Genomic DNA, 21,327 nt, shown 5'->3' with positions numbered 1-21,327 from the left:
GAGAATTCTCTTACCTCTCACCACAGGCGGACTGGATATGGCAGCAAAGCGGCGAAGTGGTTAGCGCGTGTGCGGCACAGTTCTGAGGTCATGGGAAACTCCTGCGTGTGTTCAAACCTAGCTACCGGCCTTCCTGTGCGGAGTTTGTATGTTCTCCCCGTGCTTGCGTGGGTTCCCTCCGGGCACTCCGGTTTCCTCCCACATTCCAAAGACACGCATTTCAGGTGAATTGGCCGGTCCAAATTGTCCCTAGGTGTGAATGAGCGAGTGAGTTGTCTGTCCCCGTGTGCCCTGCGATTGGCTGGCAAACAGTTAAGGGTGTCCCCTGCCCACTGCCGGGAGATGGCTGGGATGGGCTCCAGCCCCCCCATGACCCTAATAAATAAGTAAAAAAAGATAATTAAAAAATCATGCCAAAAAGGACTTAACTCCTGATTTATTTCTATATATATATATATTTCTAACCATAAATATCACGGCATACTTAATAACATGTTGGATATATAGTAAATCAAAATGTTTACAATATTGTAATTAGTTTATACAATATTTCACAAAAATGAGTACACCCCTCACATTTCAGATTTTATGTTTATTTGAAAAACACTGAAGAAACATCACTCTGACACAATGAAAGGTAGTCAGTGTTAATCTTATACGGCAGTGTACATTTATTTTACTATAGAAAAAAACCTCAAAATATAGCCATTAGTAGCTAAATCCTTGGTAACAAAAGTGAGTACACCCTTAAGTAAAAGTTCCTGAAGTTCAATATTTTGTGTGGCCAAGCATGATTTTGCAGAATCATTTTATTCCTTTCGGCCATGGATTTCACCAGAGCCTCACAAATTACCACAGGTATGTTCTTCCACACCTCCATAACAACATGACTGAGCTAGGGGATAGATCTTGTGCTTCTCCACCTTCCGCTTGAGGATGTTCTATTGGATTTAGATCTGGAGACATGCTTGGCCAGTTCATCCGCTTTACTCTTGGCCTCTTTAGAAAAACCTTGGTCAACTTAGAAGTGTATTTGGGGTCATTGTCAGGCAGGAACATCGCCCTGAAACCCAGTTTCTGAAGGGAGGGGATCATTCTCTGCTCCAGTATTTCACAGTACATGCTTGAGTCCACAATGACATGCAACTCCCCAATTCCAGTTGCAGTCATGCAGCCCATGACATTCCCAACACCATGCTTAACGTTAGGCACGACACAAACATGTTTGTACTCCACACCTGGTTGCCGCCACACATTCTTCACATTATCTGAGCCAAATAAATTAATCTTTGTCTCATCAGACCAATTAGTCATGGCCTTTGTTGACATCCTTCTTTTCATTGTGTTAAAGCGATGCTTCTTCAGTGATGTTCCATTAAACATTATAATGGAATCTCTGCAGAAATGTGAGGGGTGTACCCACTTTTGAGACATATTGTATAAGATATAAATATATGAGTGAAAATATATGAAAATATTTAAAAGTCAAATTAAATCAATGACCTTTATTTTGTCAATTGTAGTCAGTTGTTGGATTCATTTTCTTGAAAATATATATGTAAAATAAGAAAAAAATGTAACGTAAATATCTTATTCAAAAAAGATTATGGATTCTTTGTCAACAAAAAAAAATTCCCAAATACGATTTTCAAAGTAAAAATCTATTTTATTAATACTGGTTTGTTGTACTAAAATAGTAAAAAGATGATAATATGCAAAACAAATTGGAGATTAATTTGTCAACACACAAAAAAAACCCCATAGAATATCAATGACTTGTTTTGATATTACTTAGATGTAGGTTATTATTTCAATTAGTAGATTTGGGAGTCCACAATTGAAAGGATTTGGGAGTACAGTCAATAAACATGCCCGATTAAAGTCGCCGTCGACGATAAAGCTCCGTTGGGGTAGTGCAAGCTGATGTTTAGCAGCGGGCAGGAGATATAGCGCTATGCTAACGTTAACATCTGGTGAAACTGTTAGCGGTGGAAAGTATACAGCAAACACAAAGACCACAGTTAACTCTCCCGGTACATAGCTAGAAACTCCATATCGAGTGAGCATTGTGTATCAATGGTTCCGCTATTATTGTAGCGCGTAGTCTCCAACCCCTGTTTTTACCGGAGTCTTCGTCTCGTTCGAGCCGGTGATGTAATGCGGCGTCGGGAAAGCCAAGACTCCGTGATGGCAAAAAAAAGTCCTCCAATTAATAGTTTTTAGTTGCAGCATTTGTTTTATTAAAATAATAATAACAATACAAAAAACAGAGTAGAGATTATATCCCAGCACAAAAATTCCAAAGAAGATTTGTGTAGTAAAAATAAATCAGTGCCTTTTATTTTGTGATCATTACGCAACTCGAGTCTCCTTGATAGCATTTTTTGTCCCTTTCCAGTGTAGCCTTCCTGACAAAGCCTTTGAAGTTAAATTTAGACGGACGGCGTGAGCTGCACCAATTGCTCTTACCCGCCCAATGGGAAACAGGAAGATGATGCAGATGACGGGAGGTCAACACTCGGGGTGGGGGCCCGGGAGGGGGCCGGGGGAAAGCAATCACTGCTCCTCGAGAGGCACAAGAGCGTTTCTCGTTTTCCCCTTAACGATTTTCCTTGATTCAAGTCTTGCTTGGGGTCCTGCCCCATCGGCATTGGCACATCAGGGGGTGCCCGACGGGTGGGGCGCGGTCCCTAATTGATGCCGGTAGACTCAGCTGAAGAAGTATGTGGACTCTTTCACCTGGTTCAGGTCCAAGTCCCCTAAGGAAAGAAGAAATTGATTTTGAATTTAAGGGGTGATTTTAAATACAGTGGCTTGCGAAACTATTTGGCCCCTTTGAACTTTGTGACCTTTTGCCACATTTCAGACTTCAAACATAAAAATAAAAAAACAATTTCTTGTGAAGAATCAACAATAAGTGGGACACAATCATGAAGAGGAACACACTTTATTGGATATTTCAGACTTTAAAAAAAAAAAAAAAAAAAGTGGGTGTGCAAAATTATTCAGCCCCATTGAGTTATCACTTTGTCGCGCCACCTTTTGCTGCGATTACAGCAGCAAGTCGCTCAGTTTTGCACATCGAGAAACTGATGGAAAGCGTTTGTGAACAGCAGTTTTCAGTTCTTTCCGCAGATTCTCCATTGGATTGAGGTCTGGACTTTGACTTGGCCATTCTAACACCTTGATGTGTTTTTTGGTGAACCAATCCATTGCAGCTTTTGCTTTATGTTTTGGATCATTGTCTTGTAGGAAGACAAATCTCCGTCAAAGTCTCAGGTCTTTTGCGGACTCAGGTTTTCCTCCAGAATGGTCCTGTATTTGGCTACATCCATCTTCCCATCAATTTTAACCATCCTCCCTGTTCCTGCTGAAGAAAAGCAGGCCCAAACCATGATACTGCCACCACCATGTTTGACTGTGGGGATGGTGTGTTGAGGGTGATGAGCTGTGCTGCTTTTACGCCAGACATAACGTCTTGCATTGTTGCCAAAAAGTTTGATTTTGGTCTCATTTAACCAGAGCACCTTCTTCCACATGTTTGGTGTGTCCCCCAGGTGGCTTGTAGCAAACTTTAAACGACACTTTTCATGGATATCTTTTAGAAATGGCCTCCCTCTTGCCACTCTTCCTTAAAAGCCAGATTTGTGCAGTATACGACTGATTGTTGTCCTATGAACAGATTCTTCCACCTCAACTGTAGACCTCTGCAGTTCATCCAGAGTGATCATGGGCCTCTTGGCTGCATCTCTGCTCAGTTTTCTCCTTGTATGAGCTGAAAGTTTATGGGGACGGCCCGATCTTGGTTGATTTGCAGTGGTCTAATACTTCTATTTCAATATTATTGCTTGCACAGTGCTCCTTGGGATGTTTAAACCTTGGGAAATCTTTTTGTATCCAAATCCAGCTTTAAACTTCTCCACAACAGTATCTCGGACCTGCCTGGTGTGTTCCTTGTTCTTCATGATGCTCTATGCGCTTTGAACAGACCTCTGAGACTATCACAGTGCAGGTGCATTTATACAGAGACGCAGTTATTTTGGATTTCAATAAAACCCTCACAGTCAACTTTGCTTTTTTTATTTACAGTTGCCATGTCAGAAACAGGGTGGGGTCTAAAATTCTCACACAAAGCCAAGGTGGCCAAAACACTACTGCTATTATCTGGTGATTTTTTTACTGCGGTCAAAGTTACTAAGGGGGCACATATTATTAATTTTATGACAGAGGCCACGGGCCATATTTGATTACAGGCCATTACTGGCCCACGAGCTGGACTTTGGACATGCCTGTTTTTTTTTAAAGTTTTGTATTTTGAATTCATTGTAAACCTAGTATTTGATGAACACGGGGTAAAAAATTAAATGAAAGGGGAAAAAAGTAACTAATTTGTGTTCAATTTCCCCTCTCGGACGAAGCGCGTCCAAACGTTGATTGGTTCAGTAGCTATCACTGTGAAGATTAAAAAGAAGGATCCGACGAGTCTCGGAATCAAACGCACCTAACGGGGCCACGTAAGCCGATTACGTAGCCAGCTGTCGCGCAGAGGCCAAGGGCCCCGATTAATCGAGAAGGGCCGTGTACATCTGACGGACGTCAACGTTTCTAGGTACGGCCGCCATGGCAACCGCCGACAAGGAAAAGCATTAATAATCCGTTCATTGATCATTCTCAGAAGTTTGCCACTCATGTGGAAATTAGTACAATCGAATGTTTGTCTTACGTAACGACGGATTCCGATAATTCGCTACGGGGAAGGAGTGGTGCCGCTGAGATGGCCCAGGCAACGACTGAAATTTATAAAAAGTTGACGGGAACATAAAAAGATGCAATCAATTTAAATCGTAATTTAACGAGAAACAATTCAAACTTGTCCTGGGAGCTGCAGGCCTCACAGTCAACTTTCCTTTTTTAATTTACAGTCGCGATGTCGGTGGATCATGCCAGTCATTATACTTTTCTCAGGGTTTGTACCCCTTTTTCATGGTCAAATTAAAATTAAGTCACTATTTTGCTGCTAGCACATGCATTGCTCTATTTTGAGATGTTCCTATCTTTTTGTGTCAATGGGCTGCTATAAACTGACATGAATTCTGCCATTCTGCTTCAAAAATGCCTGTGCAACTTCACTTTGTCTCCTTTACACGGACAAATACATTTTAATACGTCCCAAACGCAATGGAGTTTATTTTTCAACCAAAAATATGAGAGCAAGGGATCCATTAAATGTTAAAAAGCAAAGTATTTTGATTACATAACTCACGTTATTTGTTGTTGCCCTGAAAGATAAATATTTTACTTTACATTTTGTTTTGTTTTTCGGGGATTCTGTGTTGCTTGACTTTAAAGTTGCCTAGTAGTAACAATTTGAAAGTTTGAATTAAGTAGGCTAAAATTTCACTGTAGATTGCTTTTATAATATAGAAAAATAATACCCCCTTTAAACAAATTTGTAATTAATTTGGTGCAAAACATATCACTAAGAATAAACTCTGAGGAGCCGTTTCGGAGCCGGCTCTTCTCAGTGAGCCGAGCCTAAAGAGCCGTTTCTCGATAAAGACAGTTTCAAGCATTTTCAAGTACTTTATACCCAAATTCAAGGATTTTCCAGACCCTTGAAAACACAATAAAATTCTAGCATTTTCCAGGATGCAAAGCATTTGTACAAACCCTGAGTACAATTTAAGGAAAAAAATCCAGTGTGGATCTTGTATTTTATCAAGAAATATGATTTTTAGAACTTGAGTAGATCACGAATATCTTTATTTAATAATTGTTGGGTAAAATTGAAGTTCTTCCCATTATAATTTACCACTAGGAAGCGCCATCTTAATTTTTTGCATTGACCATAAGAAATGTCTATAATTGATATGTAATCCTTGCACTAACACAAATTTCATAAGGCCTTGTTTAGGTATAACATGCACCTGTCCTCTTGGGTGTGACCCATAGGGGGTGACGACGCATCATAGGAGAATGCAGTACGAACTAATGCCAGATTCAGTTGATCACGGGTAAGAAGAAATGCAATGGTGAAGCTAAGCCACAAGAAAGCAGTTTAGGCGTCATTTTAAAGCTGTTTTTTGAGAAACGAGGCAACAATTTCAAGCATTTACAAGCACTTTACCAACAATTTAAGCACTTTTTGATCCTCGAAAGCACACTAGAATTCAAGCATTTCAAGCATCCGTACGAACCCCGTTTACTCATGTTAGCTTAGCATTTAGAAATTCACTTATTTGTCTTTCCACTGTACTCGCTGGTCCGAATACTGTGTGACGAAAGCAGTTATTGACTTTAAACAACTGCCTGATGAATAGCAACCGTTAGCAAGCAAGTTAGTCTTAACTAAGGGCTAGTTCACGAGCCATCAATAGTAGTGAATTCACACTAATATTAAAAGCAATGGTAAAAAAAAAAACACAATAAATTAATAAATAAAGCACATATAAATGTGCATTTTGGTGGGACAAAAAATGCAAAGTAAAAAAACTTTTCTTTTCAGCTGCACTGTATCATTTCCTTTTTCATTTATCGGCACTTTTCACAAATGTGTTATTATTATTATTTTTTGATAGCAGATAATAAGTAATTTAAAGATCAATAATTGAGGCCACTCATGCCATCAGAAATATTGGTTAAAGCTTATCATTATGTAATCTTTACGATCAATTAAAAATCATATTTTGAGTAAGAAAGAAGGGAAAAGAAATCAGCAGGTTGATTATCAAGCACTCATTTTCATAAATGTCAACCATGACTTAAAAAAAAAACGTTTTCAGTTATTTCGTTTTTGGGGAGTGCTGATAAGGGATCATTTTATGATCAATAACAAATTGAATTTGGATTTTTGGCCAGGCTGTCTATTGCCACTTGTATCATCACTTCACATTTATTTGTGATGCCCTCAGTCACAATATGTCTCAAAGGACTGCACAGGATTACAATGATTACATCTCCTGATCTTAAACCAACATGCGGGCAAGGAAAAACTCAAACCCTCAGCACGAGGAAAATAAGAAACTTTAAAAAAAATATGTATTTCTTATCATTTTTTTTGGAACAGCTGATAGGGTTAGGGTTAGTTCAATTCAAAATTTGACTTGAAAATGGATGGATACTAGGAGTATCGCACTGCTGCATTTGTCCTCTTCTGCTTTTCCTGACTGCTTGATTCTGCATTATTTTTAATTTTTTTAAATTGTTATTATTATTTTTCCTACAAAGGCATAGTTAATAAACACTAAGATACAGTGGCTTGCAAAACTATTTGGCTCCCTTGAACTTTGTGACCTTTTGCCATTTATCATCGTTAGTCATTTAGCTGAACATTGAATCATTCAGAGATCCTCACTGAACTTCTGGACGGAGTTTGCTGCACTGAAAATAAAGGGGCCGAATCATTTTGCACACTCACTTTTTCGTTTTTTATTTGTTGAAAAAGTTTAAAATATCCAACAAAGTGTGTTCCACTTCATGATTGTCTCCCACTTATTGTTGATTCTTCACAAGAAATTACAGTTTCTTATCTTTATGTTTGAAGTCTGAAATGTGGCAAAAGGTCACAAAGTTCAAGGGGGGCAAATAGTTTCGCAAGCCACAGTAGATTAAATCTTAGTAAGGATAAAAAAATACTGAGAGGAAAAAAACCCTGAATAATCATTTTATAATCCTATCTTACAAGATTCATACAGTAATAGTGAGTCTCGGATAAGACCCCCAGTCGACTAGCTAAGGAACACATTTTATGCCATTAATTTACTAGTCCGGCCCCCGTGCAAATATTTTTTTTCTACCATATGGCCTCGGAACTATATCTAGTATGACTTTAGGGAATATCTGCTTTTGTAACCTAGAATATTTAGAAAAAAAGACAGTGCTCAGGGGAGGGATTTTAGAACAGGTTGGAATTTCTGATCTGAAGTTTGGGCTTGCTACCCTGTTCTCCTTGCAAGTTCGAATTCCATTGATGTCTTTTCTTTTATCAATTTTAAAATAAGGTTTTCATTTAGGGGCCATAATACCCCCCCATCCACCCTCCCACCCCCGGAATAAAAAATCCCGTACCAAATTTCACCCATCGAAAGGCAGTGGCAGCTCATCCCACTTGTGACTGAAGCAGAAAATGGATGTGGAACGAGTCCCAGTGAAGCGCTCATGATCCTCCTCCCCTCCTCTCTGGATGTTCTCCCAAGCAATTAGGACAAACACCACATGATGTGTTCAATGTCCTGGAGCGACGGCGCGCCAACTGACCTGTTCGCGGCACTTTGCCTAGCAGCTGCTTCAGCTTCTGCTGGTCCGAAGCCTTGACGCCTTTTCGGTCCGACCTGTCGACGTACAAAAAGTTAGCGAAAAAGTGCAGAAGCTAAGACCAGGGTTCGTACACCGTTTTCATGGCCGGCATAAAAAGACTTTCAAAGCCAATTTACAATTCCTACAGTACCATGAAAAGAAGAAATCCAGAATGAATCTTTACTTTGCAGATTCACAAATATATCTGCGATCCAAATATGTGATTTTTATTCTTGTGTGTATCAAGACATCTGTATTTTAGATCTTTATTTAGTAAATTGCGAATATATTAGTGGACCTGAACAATACGTGTGTCAATATGTTTTAGACAAAATCTTACCCCATATATAGGTGTTGAGTAAAATGGCGGTAATATGTAGCTTACATTTTTAGTGGCAGGAAGTACCTCCAGTTACAATTTACCACCGGCAAACTATCTTCGTTTTTTGCATAGCCCTATAATACATTTTCGTAATTGATACCTTGTTTTGGAGAGATCGTAGTTGGGCGTCGCCCCAAAAAATACACAGAGAAGAGATATGGCGAAAAGGGAACGCGCTTTATTGCATTCGCGACACGTTCAAAGTTCCAGACGTTCAACATTGGCTTTTATAATGTTCTCAGCATATCAGCTTGTGACCTCCTGCAACGTCATCCCACGTCCTTCACCAGTTGCCTACATACTTATTATTAGGTACTATTCACATTCCACAACACTTGCAGTAATACACATTTCATAGTGCACTCTTTAGGTGTAGCATGCACCTGCCCCCTAATGACGTTTCATAGTACAATGCCATACAAACTAATGCCAGCTGCCGTAATCACGAGATAAGAAGAAATGCAACGGCAAAGTGAAGCCAATAGAGAGCAGTGTGACCCTTATTTTTGAGGAGACTTGTTGAGAAACATGGCAGTAATATTAAGCATTTTACCCAAAATTCAATCATTTTTTCAACACTTGAAAACACAACACTAAAATTCAAGCATTTTCAAGGATTTCAAGCACGAACCCTGTAAAACATAATAGCAGGCAAGAAAATGGGTCAGGGCTTAAAAGGTGAGAATGGTGTGGTGCAGATTCAGACTATTTTTGAACATAGTAAAAGAAAAAGCGCTTCAGAGAAATGGAAGCGAGGACACAAATCGTCTTAGATGAAGATTGTGACACATGGAGGAAAATAGAAAAAGTTTTCATGGAAGAAGAACTTTGTGATGAGAGTGTGCAGGCTCCAGTCAAAGGATACAATGTCTAATTATCTCATAGAAAAACGGAGAGATGAGGAGAAACCGACCGACTAAAAGCTGTAAAATTAAGCAGGGCGAAAAAAACCCTCATTTTTGATGGGGATGTGTTCCAAGACAATAACAGAGGATTTTTTTTAACAAATTGAATTACCGTATTTTCCGCACTATAAGGCGCACCTAAAAGTCTTATTTTTTTTCAAAAGCTGACCATGCGCCTTATAACACAGTGCGCCTTATATATGGCTCAATATTAAATTCGCAAGGTCTCGCAACTACGAGAAACAGCCGCCGACTCCATTTTTCGCGCTGTGCATACTGGGAAATATTAAACGATTGGTAGTTGCCGGGGCTCGTGTTGTATTTGTTTACTAAGTGGCAAAATGGCTATCCCATTAAACTGCTTAATTCATATTCAACAAATACAGTATTTGTCTGAATCCAGGGTTATGACTGGTGAAGATGTAAAGCACAATTTACCTTAAACAAACGCAGAATTATTCAGAATGTCACGTTTGAGAGAGAGAGAGAGAGAGAGAGAGAGAGAGAGAGAGAGAGAGAGAGAGAGAGAGAGAGAGAGAGAGAGAGAGAGAGAGAGAGAGAGAGAGCGAGATTCTCTTTCATACGTGCATTTGTATAAAAAAAATGGCTCCTGTTAAGAGACACGCGTACAACGCCGAGTTTAAACTCAAAGCGATCAGTCACGCAGCACAACACGGCAATAGAGCGGCAGCGAGAGAGTTAAACTTAAATGAATCGATGGTACGGAAGTGGAGAAAGGATGAAGATAAGCTCCGCCAAGTAAGGAAAACTCAACAAAGTTTCCGTGGCAATAAAGCAAGATGGCCAGAGTTAGAGGAGACACTTGAACAGTGGGTTGTTCAACAAAGAGCGGCAAGCAGAAGTGTCAGTACGATAACTATACGTATGAAGGCAACAGCGCTGGCACAAAAACACCGGACGTGTTGGATGGCCCATTCACTGAGACATGGTCAATTCGAACACAGCAGAAGAAGAATTCGAGGGATTCGTCGATGAGGAGCTTATAGAGTGATCTTTGTTTTTCTTTTGTGTGTTTACGTTTTACATTTTACAGTTATTATGTTATTGCTTTATTGTTATTGTTTTGCACTCGTTGTTTTGCACATTACGAGTGTCACTTTATTGCGATTGCACTAACGTTTCATTTAAAATAACAGTATCAGACGTTTTTTTCTTTGCGTGTTGACTAAATGGACAAAAAATAAAATGATATGTCGATGTTGTTCAAAGATGTTGTGTCACGAAAATGCTTTACCTCAGAGAAAATAATAAAACGGCTGTTTATTTATTTTGGGAGTGAATGGAGTTGTGGAAAGCTTGTTTGTTAATAAAGTTTGACCTTTTTGAATGTTTTGTTGACATTCCCTTGAGCGTGGCAACATCTAGAGGTTGCATAACGTAACTACATTCTCTACTGTAGTCAAGTCGTCACATTTATTTACCGTAAATAGCCCTTAATCCCAAAAATGTCTCGAAGGACTGCACAGGATTACAATTACAAAATTGCACAATTACCTGATCTTAAACCAGCATGCACTTATAGCGCCTTATAATGGGGTGCGTCTTATGTATGGCATAAGTTTTAAAATATATCATTCATTGAAGGTGCGCCTTATAACATGGTGCGCCATATAGTGCGGAAAACACGGTAATGGTCTGAAGGAGCTAAACTAAATATATATATATATATATATATATATATGTATATATATATTCCCACAATGGCAGAACATTTTGCCACAGCTTTAAGTAATTTTAAACACGTTTGTAAAACTATATTTTTATTTTGTGTTTGTAAATTAAGGAAAAATGATCCTTAAAATGAGCAAGATTTTGTGATATTGAAGGTAGATATTTTTTCAGTTTAAGAGTTTTTTTATTGAACTACAATAGATATAGTAAAATGCCTAAAATGAGAGGAATCTACCACAGAGCACTGCAAAACAACACAAACACAAACAAATAATAGTACCCTATTGGCAGATTAAAAAAGTATTTTTTTTCCCCTTGGTCCAATACAGACGCTCCCCTACTTACGAACATTCGAGTTACTAGTTTATGTGTAAACATTCTATACGGTATCTTCAGCGCACTAAGAACTTTGATATTTTTATTGTTTAATATCTCTTGCATCCATCCAATACTGTTGTTGTAAGGTGTAAAGAAGAGGCGAGCCGTTTCTTTTGAAATGAAAGTGGAATAAGAAAGCTTGATGCGGTTGAGAAAAAGGTTGGATCCCTTTATTTTCATCCACTTTTTACCACGGAGGAGGAAGTCGTCTAACTCTTTAACCTCATCTTCCAAAAGTTAAACTTAACTTTATTTATCTTATTGATACAGCATATTATTTTCTGAAATGTTTATTTTTTAGTACATAACAATACAGGTTACTTATACAAATATATAAACCTTAAACATACAAAATATAGCTCTCGTTCGTAATTAGATAGATAGATAGATAGATAGATAGATAGATAGATAGATAGATAGATAGATAGATAGATAGATAGATAGATAGATAGATAGATAGATAGATAGATAGATAGATAGATAGATAGATAGATAGATAGATAGATAGATAGATAGATAGATAGATAGATAGATACTTTGTTCATCCCCGAAAGGAAATTCACATTTCCAGCAGCATCCCTGAGCTGAGAACAAACAATCGAGAACAATCTAAAATAACACGGGAGCTGCTGGAGTGGCTGCCATTCGTGACGGCGCCGGAAGAAACGATTCAATTTGAATCATGTACAAACAAACAAACAAAATATTTATGTTTCAATAAGTGGAAAATGGGGGGAAAATAATTTCTCATACTGAATTAGGGCAGCGCCTGTAGATTTTATCTTCATGTTTGGTGTAAGCTTAAATAAAAAAGCCAAACTTTCTAGTATAGCCAATTGTTATGCTTTTTGAGTTTGGAAAATAAATCAAATTGATTATATACACCACTAGGTAGGATAATTCTAATAATCAAGCAATGCTTTATTTGAGAAAAAATAAGATATCTCATCTCATCTCATTAGCCGTACCGCTTATCCTCAGTAGGGTCGCGGGGGGCTGGAGCCCATCCCAGCAATCATCGGGCAGTGGGCAGGGGACACCCTGAACTGGTTGCCAGCCAATCGCAGGGCACACAGGGACAGACAACTCATTCGCTCATTCACACCTAGGGACAATTTGGACCGGCCAATTCACCTGAAATGCATGTCTTTGGAATGTGGGAGGAAACCGGAGTGCCCGGAGGAAACCCACGCAAGCACGGGGAGAACATACAAACTCCGCACAGAAAGTCTGGAGCTGGATTTGAACCCACAACAGGTTCCCATGACATGAACTGTGCCGCACAAGCGCTAACCACTGCGCCGCCGTGCTGCCCTAAAAGATAATAGTTTAAAAAATATTGTTTTATACTATCTTGAAATGTGAAATGATCTCATTCAGAAAGAAACGCAAAATTTTCTGGTGATATGGAGTGTGAATATTTTTTTAATTTGCTTTTTTTTGTTCTAAAACAAAAACAAATCATATATATATATTTATATACACACACACACACACACACACACACACACACACACACACACACACACACACACACACACACACACACCGGAGCCATATCCCCCTAGTGGGAGGTGGCTAGAATCAAGAACACATTCACATTTTTTACTTTTTTCTAGAAGTGTGATGCAGAGGAGGGGATTCCCAGCCCCCTTGCAACATTTCGTTGAGAGTCATTAGGTGACCAAACCCCCCAACTCCAACCCCTAATGCCATGCACCAAGCAGGGAGGCAATGGGTAACAATGCTGTAACTCTAAGGTATGACCCGGCCGAGGCTTGAACCAGCATCCTCCCAATCTTGGGGCGGGCGCCCTAGCCCCAAGCCCACCGAGCTGTTTTTTAAATATAATTTTTCATTTTTCTTAAATGAGAAAACAAAACACAAAGATAAAACTTTACAGAAACAACATTTTCTATTGTTTTTAGATGAGTTTTTGCTTTTTCAATATGATTTTAGCATGATTATTATGACTTGTTTGAAACACGTTTAAAATGTCTTAACGTACGAAAAAAGAATCACACTTGAAATAATAAAAAAATCTGGGGATGGATTTCATAATTATTTTTTTTGCAACAAAAAACTAGGTCTAATCATCTTAAATTAAAAAAAGGTTATTTTACAGCACCTTAAAATAACACTAAATGTTCAAATGATTTAAAACGTTTGAAACACGATTTAGAGTGCCTCGCTATTGGTCTGACATTGGTCTGATACGAGGATGAAAAGTCAGATGTCACCTGAGCGGTTTGTTACTTACGCAAGAACGGAGCAGTACTGGCGAAGGAGGAAATCGGACAGTTCCTGTAGGATGGGCAGATTGTGCAGCGCCACAAACTGCTCTCGGCACACCTGCAGAAAACATCCAAGGAACATATTAACATTCCGAATTTGCATACAAAATAAATACAAATATCCCTTGTTTTTTGCGGTTAACAGGGACCAAAACCACCTGCAAAAAGTAAAAATTCGCAAAGTAGCGTCGCACCTTCAAACTCATTTTAATCTGGGGGCCACAAGATAGAACAACTATTCTCTTGAGGGCAGGACCGGGAGATGGGAGAGAAAGAAAAAGAGAAAGATTTAAGAGAAAGAGAGGGAGCGAAAAAGATAGAGGCTGGGACAAAGAAAGAGAGAAAGGGAGAAAGAGAGAGAGAAAAGCGAGAGAGAGAGAACAAAAGAGATAAAAAGAGAAACAGTGAGAGAGGGGGTAGAGAGAGAAACAAAGAAATCCAAAGAAAAATAGAAAGAGAGAAAGAGAGGAGAGAAAGGAGAAAGACAGAAAGAAATAAAGGGAGAAAGAGAGAAGAGGAAAGCAAGAGAGAGATGGAGAGAGACAAAGAGAGAAATCCAAAGATAAATAGGAAGAGAGAAAGAGTGGAGATAAAGGAGAAGCAGAGAAAGAGAGAAGGGAAAGCAAGAGAGAGAGAAAAAGAAAAAGTAAGAGAGAGAGCAAAATAAGGTAAAAAGACAGAGAGAGACAAAGAGAAAAAAAGAGAAAAAGAGACACAGAGAGTGAAAGAGAGACAGGGGTGAGAGAAAAAGAGAGATCACAAGCAAAGTCAAATCATGTTAATCACAAAGAGTCTCATTATTACAAACCACAGACTATTATGACACCATCCCCTGATCTAAAACCGTCATGAAGGCAAGGACAAACTCAAAAACATGTGAAGTCATCTATATTTGTGACGCCCTTAATCACAAGGAGTCTCAACTGGCTGCACAGACCACGATTATTGCCAACCACAGACCATTATTACACCAGCCTCTGATCTAAAACCTACATGAGGGCAAGGAAAAACTTAAAAACCTCAACATGAGGTAAATGAAACCTTGAGAAGCGACCGCACAGGAGGCCACCCCCCTTCCAGGATGACCAGGCTGCAATGGATGTTGCAATAACAAACAATGAAGATAAAATATAAAGTAATTAAAGTATAATGTAAAAAAAATAAAAAGGATGACCAGGTTTCGGTTAATACTAGAAAAATGGGTTCTACTTCAAATAAGAAATATTTTCAGCCTGATTTTTCTTTACAGTATTTCCGGCAGAAATGAGTCTTTGGGATTGTTAATGATTCCTAAAGCACTCCTTGAGCAACCTTCGCGGATGATTGATCCGAGTTTGCCCCGAAAACGATCTTTTTCTGCTTCATGTGTCGAGGTTTTGACTAATACGTTAAATACGTCTTCTGCCGGCGCCGGGTTCAATTACCTTTGTAATTAAGTGGGCAGATCCTGACGCGTCAAGAGACGAAGGATTATGCAGGAGGATAATTGTACAGGAGTGGAAGACACAAACCATCTCGCCTCTCCCGGAGCAACAAACTGTAAAAACGTGATGGCGTTTCTTGCGCGGCTATTTTTATCCGGCATCGGCGAGCAAAGGGCAGAGAGAGAGCTCGTCTGTGTTTTCCCAAAACACATTATTCCGCATTTCTGTCTGAGAAAGTAACGACGGATGGAATTGACTGACATGCGAGACCTTCAGAGCCAGGAGGAAAATCAGACACCCGGCCGCTATCAGATCAGACGGAAAGGTAGAAGGCCAAGAAGTCGAAAAAATAAGGATATTCAAGAGGAGAAGGGGATACGGTATGCGGCTATGTTCGAAGTGATATTTTCACGTTCTGATGTGGAATTTTATGATTTTTTGGGCCCCTGGTTACGGAATTTACCCCACCATACAACATTATTTTATGACTGTCACTTATGTGCCTCATATGTCTTGAGGATGCCTGTCTATTGGTTGACGACATAAAAAATACTAGTCGGGTAGGTTACCCTAGAAGTGAAAAATACAGAAAGAAGCCGACTCTGCACATTTAGTTTTGTTAACTCAGCATTTTTCCCCAAAAGGCATTCTACCCTTCTAGTTTTCATACTGTGTATCTATAGCCCCAAGATGGGAGAAGCAAAACATGATAACCATGGAAACTAAAGTAACATTTGTCAACAAATACAAACACCCTCACTAAGTTTCATTCAGTTCAATGTGCTTCATAAAGACTTTTCAAGTCAGGGATACAATCGTGTCGTATTTGTTCTGTACTTATAGCCCAAAGACTCGCGTTGATGCTAAAGAGAGAATCAAATCATGATAACCATGTAAACAAAATGAACATTTGTCAATAAAAACAAATATCCTCACTAGGTTTCCTTCAGTTCAGTGTGCTTCATAAAGACTTCTAAAGTCAGTGATACAATAGTGTCATATTTGTTATGTCCTTATAGCCCAAAGAATTGCAGTGATGCTAAAGGGAAAAGCAAAACATGAAAACCATGGAAACAAAAGGAACATTTGTCAATAAATACAAATACCCTCACTAAGTTTGCTTCAGTTCAGTGTGCTTCATATAGGTTTTCAAGTCAGCAATACAATAGTGTTATATCTGTTTTGTCCTTATAGTCCAAACAATTGCAGTGATGCTAAAGGGAGAAGCAAAAAACATGATAAACATGGAAACAAACCTTGCGATTATAATAATAATAATAATAATAATTTCCTTGTATTGTCATTCTGTGTAACAATGTACACAGAACGAAATGTCGATTGCACCTGACCCGTTGTAGCGAGCCGATGCAGCCGCAGCCAACAGAGGGCAAGAAATATGAATACCCTCGCTAAGTTGCATGGCCGTAAGCAATTGTGAGAAAATATTAATCATTTGCTTTATTATTAACTGTTACTAACCATTATTAACAGCAAACAATTCGTTCCTCATTGCCAGACAACTAAATTAAAAAAAAAAAACTGTATATGAAAAAACTGATCCAAAAGTCTTTCATCTAAACAATACATTTCTAACCAGATATAAAAAGAAAAGTTACAATGAGTAAAACATTTCACCAGAAGTGACAATTTTGCTTCAGAGATGCCTGTCTGCTATTGGTCAACGTCATATAAAATGATTTCTGCTCTTGGTTTCCGTCACGTCATCGTGAATCTAATATGCTATTGGCTGAACACTCTCCCATAATGGTTTTCTCCCTCTTCATTCAGTTTAGTGTGCTTTGTAAAGACTTTGAGTTGGCAATATTATAGTGTATTTTGTACTGTATTTGTACTGTATCTATAGCCCCCAGAATTGCAGGGATGTTCAAGGAGAAGCAAAAACATGATAACCATGGAAACGAAGATCGCGCTTATCAAGAAATACGAATACCCTTGCTAGAATGCATGGCCGTAACCAATTGTGTGTAAATATCAACTATTCGGTTTATCATTTACTGTTATTGACTACAAAAAATATAAACTATTACCTCTTTGACGGATAATTTTGTTAACCATGCTTATTTTAAGGAATTTTATTTTGAACAAAATTATTTTCAAATGAGAAAAACTGATTTTAGATGTCTACAGTTTTTTGGTACCAAATTGAAAAAAAAAACCCCAAGATTATTGTGAATGGGTAAGTGTGAAGCGCTTAGGTAGATCTTCAGTGACTTGAAAAGCTATAAAAATGCAGACCATGTACATTTACATTTAGATTAATTCGATCCGTGGTGCAGAAAAGGTTGGGGACCACAATAATACCGTATCATATCACCGATTCGCAAAGTCCTACGCACTGCACAAGAGTCTGAACTGAATGAAGGGAAAGGCGTTGTGGGAAGTAGTTTGGTCGTCATGAGAGATATAGATAAACACATTCAATAACGTTAATCTTTTACAATGCTTAGTCTGAGCTACTGTACCTTGTTCATGGCGTCCACGGTCAGGGCATGAGTCCAGAAACAGTCGTGGACCGAGACGAACGTCAAGCCCAAGCTTGGGGGCAAGTCAAAAGCACAGTTTCAATTGAAACAGCTTCAAATGAGTTCATTAAAATATTTTAAAATAAAATATTTTCAAAATAAAGCAAAAGGTAAAAAAAATGGGGTATGTTTTTTCTTTTGCATTTATTAAATAAAAATACCTGTTACAATGAAGTGCGGTCAACATCATGTGTGTCGAATCCAGCGAGTGGATAAAATTCGGTGGGAAAGCGTTTTTCTGCTTCACTGTGTCTGGCCTCCTATAACCACAGATAATTAACTGTTGTAACTTGGTTGGGTTTCAAAAAAAAAAAACCTTTTTTTCGATAAAAATGAAATATATAAAGACATGCATCATAACACCGTTGTATAAAAACCAATTATATTTAGTCTCGGTTTTAGTCAGATTTAACCAGGGGTCAGGAACCTTTTTCAACCCCAAAAAACATAAAAGCAAAAATATTTAGATTTTTGCATTTTATTTAAGAGAGCCACGCCATACCTTTCAAGACACACCATAACAAAAAGCGCTAAAAGTGTTGAGGACCGTTTGACCGCCTTTTTTGTCCTAAATAATGGTTTCGAAACAGGGTGCAAGCAAAGGTCTTTTGTAAAACGTCACAAAACACTGCAAACAAGGATACCAATATATTTACCTTCGCTGAGCGAGGGGGAGAAGGAGTGTACGTGCTGTGGGTATAGTGCCGGCCATTCCTACCGCTCACCCAATCAAATTGCTCTGAGTACTTTTCTGGAGTTTTGGTTGTTTACCGTTTGTTCGGTGGGTTGTCATTTTAAAGCGTCTCAACAGTCATCATACATTGTTTAATGAGTATCCATGTAAAATATTCTTTAGCGATGTACTGCAATGCGCAGTCTGTTGTTGTCACACATTGAATGTAAACTCTAGTTGAGACTGTGCTTAATATATAATGGACCAAAGCACTTTTGACCTCAGTGGCAAAACATTATTTTATGACTGTGACTTATGTGCCTCATATGTCTTGAGGATGCCTGTCTGCTATTGGTTGACGACATATAAAATTCTGGTCGGGTAGGTTAGATGTGAAAAATGCTGAAAGAACCCGACTCTGCACATTTAGTTTTGTTAACTCAGCATTTTGTCTTCCAGTTTTTATACTGTTTATCTATAGCCTTTTTTGTCCTAAATAATGGTTTCGAAACAAGGTGCAAGCAAAGGTCTTTTGTAAAATGTCAAAAAATACAGCAAACATGGATAGCAACATATTTACCTTCGCTGAACGAGGGGGAGAAGGAGTGTGAGTTCTGTGGGTATAGCCCCGCCCATTCCTAGTTGAGACTGTGCTTTATATATAATTGACCAAACCACTTTTGACCTCAGTGTTATCCCGACTTTGCTGGTGTTAAAATCCGGGTTGTTTGTATCAATACAGTAGACAACTGCGCAAGTTCCATTTTATCTCTGAAATGTACTGATGAAAAGAGCCATATATGGCTCGCGAGCCGTAGGTTCCGGACCCCTGTGTTAAGGTCTCCAGTGACCCGTTTCAAGGTTATAACTGATGTGTCTCGGAGGCCATTCAGACTGCAAGGGCAAAGCACATTTTTTCAAGACTTGAAAAATGGATGTTCGAAGCAGGAACAGCTGGGAGCAAACCGTAGCCTGCAGCCAAGTGAGTGGCTAGAAAAGGAAATAGTGGAAAATAAAGTCCAAAATGCCTACAATACTAGACTCAGCTGTAAAAGTCGAGTGATACCGAAGGACGAAGCACCAAGGACATCTAAAAAGAGGAAATAGCTGGAATTGGTAAGAACTGTTGAAAGTGGTTTGTTTTAGCGGATGGCGGGAGAAGCTACAAAATATTCCAGTAGAAGATTGCAAAATAATTTGTCAAGCGTCAAAATGCTGAATCACGGAACTCAGCGACGTTCAGCTGTGGAAGGGGAGTGACACTGTAGGACGAAGCAGAAGCAGCTAACAATAGCGATAGGAGCAAGAATTGGTTTGCAGCCAAGTTGTCAGCATGAGTGGCTAGAAAAGAAAATTGTGGAAAAAACCTTGAAGATGCCTACACCACGGGACTCAACTCTGGAAGGAAAGTGAAAGAAGCAGGAGTAGCTAACAATAACACTACTGCTAGCAGCTAGGCATGCCATGCCATGGATTGGCTAACATGAGTGGCTAGAAAATAAAATAGTGGAAGATAAAGTCAAATATGCCTGAAATGATGGACTCAACTGTGGAAGTGGACAAAGAAGGAGCAGCTAACCATAAAAACAGCGGCTAGTGGCGAGCGCTAACCTGCCACCTAGTGGCTAACATGAGAGGCCAGAAAAGGGAATGAAAAAAAGTCAAAGATATCTGAACAGCGGTGTGCGAAGCAGGAGTAGCTTATAATAACAATATCTTCTTGCGGCTAGCAATGACATGCCACAGAATGGCTAACATGAGGGGCTTGAAAAGGAAATAGTGGAAAATAAAGTCAAAGATGCTTGAAATGATGGACTTGACAGTGAAAGGCAAGTGGACAAAACAGGAGCAACTAACAATGCAAATAGTGGCTAGTGGCCAGCCATAACCTGCCACAAAATGGCGACCAGAAGTGGCTAGAAAAGGAACTAGAGGGGAAAAAAAAAGGTTTAAGATGCCTGAACCACAGGACTTAACTGAGGGAGAAAGGTTGACAAAGCAGGAGCAGCTAACAATAAAAATATCTACGAGCGGCTAGCCATATCCTGCCGGGGGATGGCTAACAAGAGTGGCTAGAAAACAAAAGAGTGGAAAAAAAAGTCGAAGATGCCTGCTGAACTAGGGACTCAACTGTGGAAGGCAAGTGATTGAAGGAGCATCTTACAATAAATATATCTACTCGCAACTAGCCATATCCTGCTGCGGCTAACATAGAATAGAATAGAATATACCTTTATTGTCAACATGAGTGGCTAGAAAATAAATTAGTGGAAAAGAAAAAGTCAAATATGCCTGAACTAGGGACTTAACTGCGGAAGGCAAGTGGACGAAGCAGGAGCAGCTAACAATAGTTTTCAAATTAAATTTAAATGGTTTGGGGAAATTTTAAATCAAGCAAAATAATAACTATGAATAAGTCTATTGATCAATTTGTCAATTTTCTTTTGTTACGGTATATTTTCTAGCAAAAAAAAGACACTTACTGGTTGGAGTCATAGTTTATCAGGATGTTGACATCTTGCATGGTACTCTTGAACTGCAAAAACACAAAAACAAAAATAATGATCAGCGTGTCCACTGTCCCTTGCTACTTTGCGGTCTGTATTTCGCGGCCTCAGTGCATCGCACAATCCATTATCCCTGGTGTCCTATTGATGCAAGCCGGGCCCGGCAGTACACATTTTTACCAAGCCTTGCAGCTTTTTTTTGCCCTTCTTTCCACCAAAAAGTAAACCAAACTT

General features: G+C 39.0%; 1 protein-coding gene across 1 annotated transcript in view; it reads right to left on the bottom strand.

Annotated features, from left to right (window-relative positions):
• Window positions 1-972: 972 nt before the first annotated feature.
• Window positions 973-21,327, bottom strand: part of polrmt (polymerase (RNA) mitochondrial (DNA directed)) — a 74,245-nt gene continuing 53,890 nt past the window's right edge. Inside the window, exons 16-21 of the mRNA XM_088350188.1 lie at window positions 21,070-21,122; window positions 18,075-18,173; window positions 17,854-17,926; window positions 13,913-14,004; window positions 8,257-8,330; window positions 973-2,759 (exon numbers count right to left, since the gene is read on the bottom strand). Coding sequence (XP_088206314.1) covers window positions 2,710-2,759; window positions 8,257-8,330; window positions 13,913-14,004; window positions 17,854-17,926; window positions 18,075-18,173; window positions 21,070-21,122 — 441 coding nt within the window. The 3' untranslated portion in view covers window positions 973-2,709. The remainder of the gene's footprint in view (window positions 2,760-8,256; window positions 8,331-13,912; window positions 14,005-17,853; window positions 17,927-18,074; window positions 18,174-21,069; window positions 21,123-21,327) is intronic.

Source organism: Urocampus carinirostris, chromosome 12, assembly GCF_059441175.1.
Source record: "Urocampus carinirostris isolate Australia breed hairy pipefish chromosome 12, RoL_Ucar_1.0, whole genome shotgun sequence".
Classification (NCBI taxonomy): domain Eukaryota; kingdom Metazoa; phylum Chordata; class Actinopteri; order Syngnathiformes; family Syngnathidae; genus Urocampus; species Urocampus carinirostris.
Note: the sequence above shows the minus strand (reverse complement) of the source record. Positions and strands in the feature narration are given on the sequence as shown.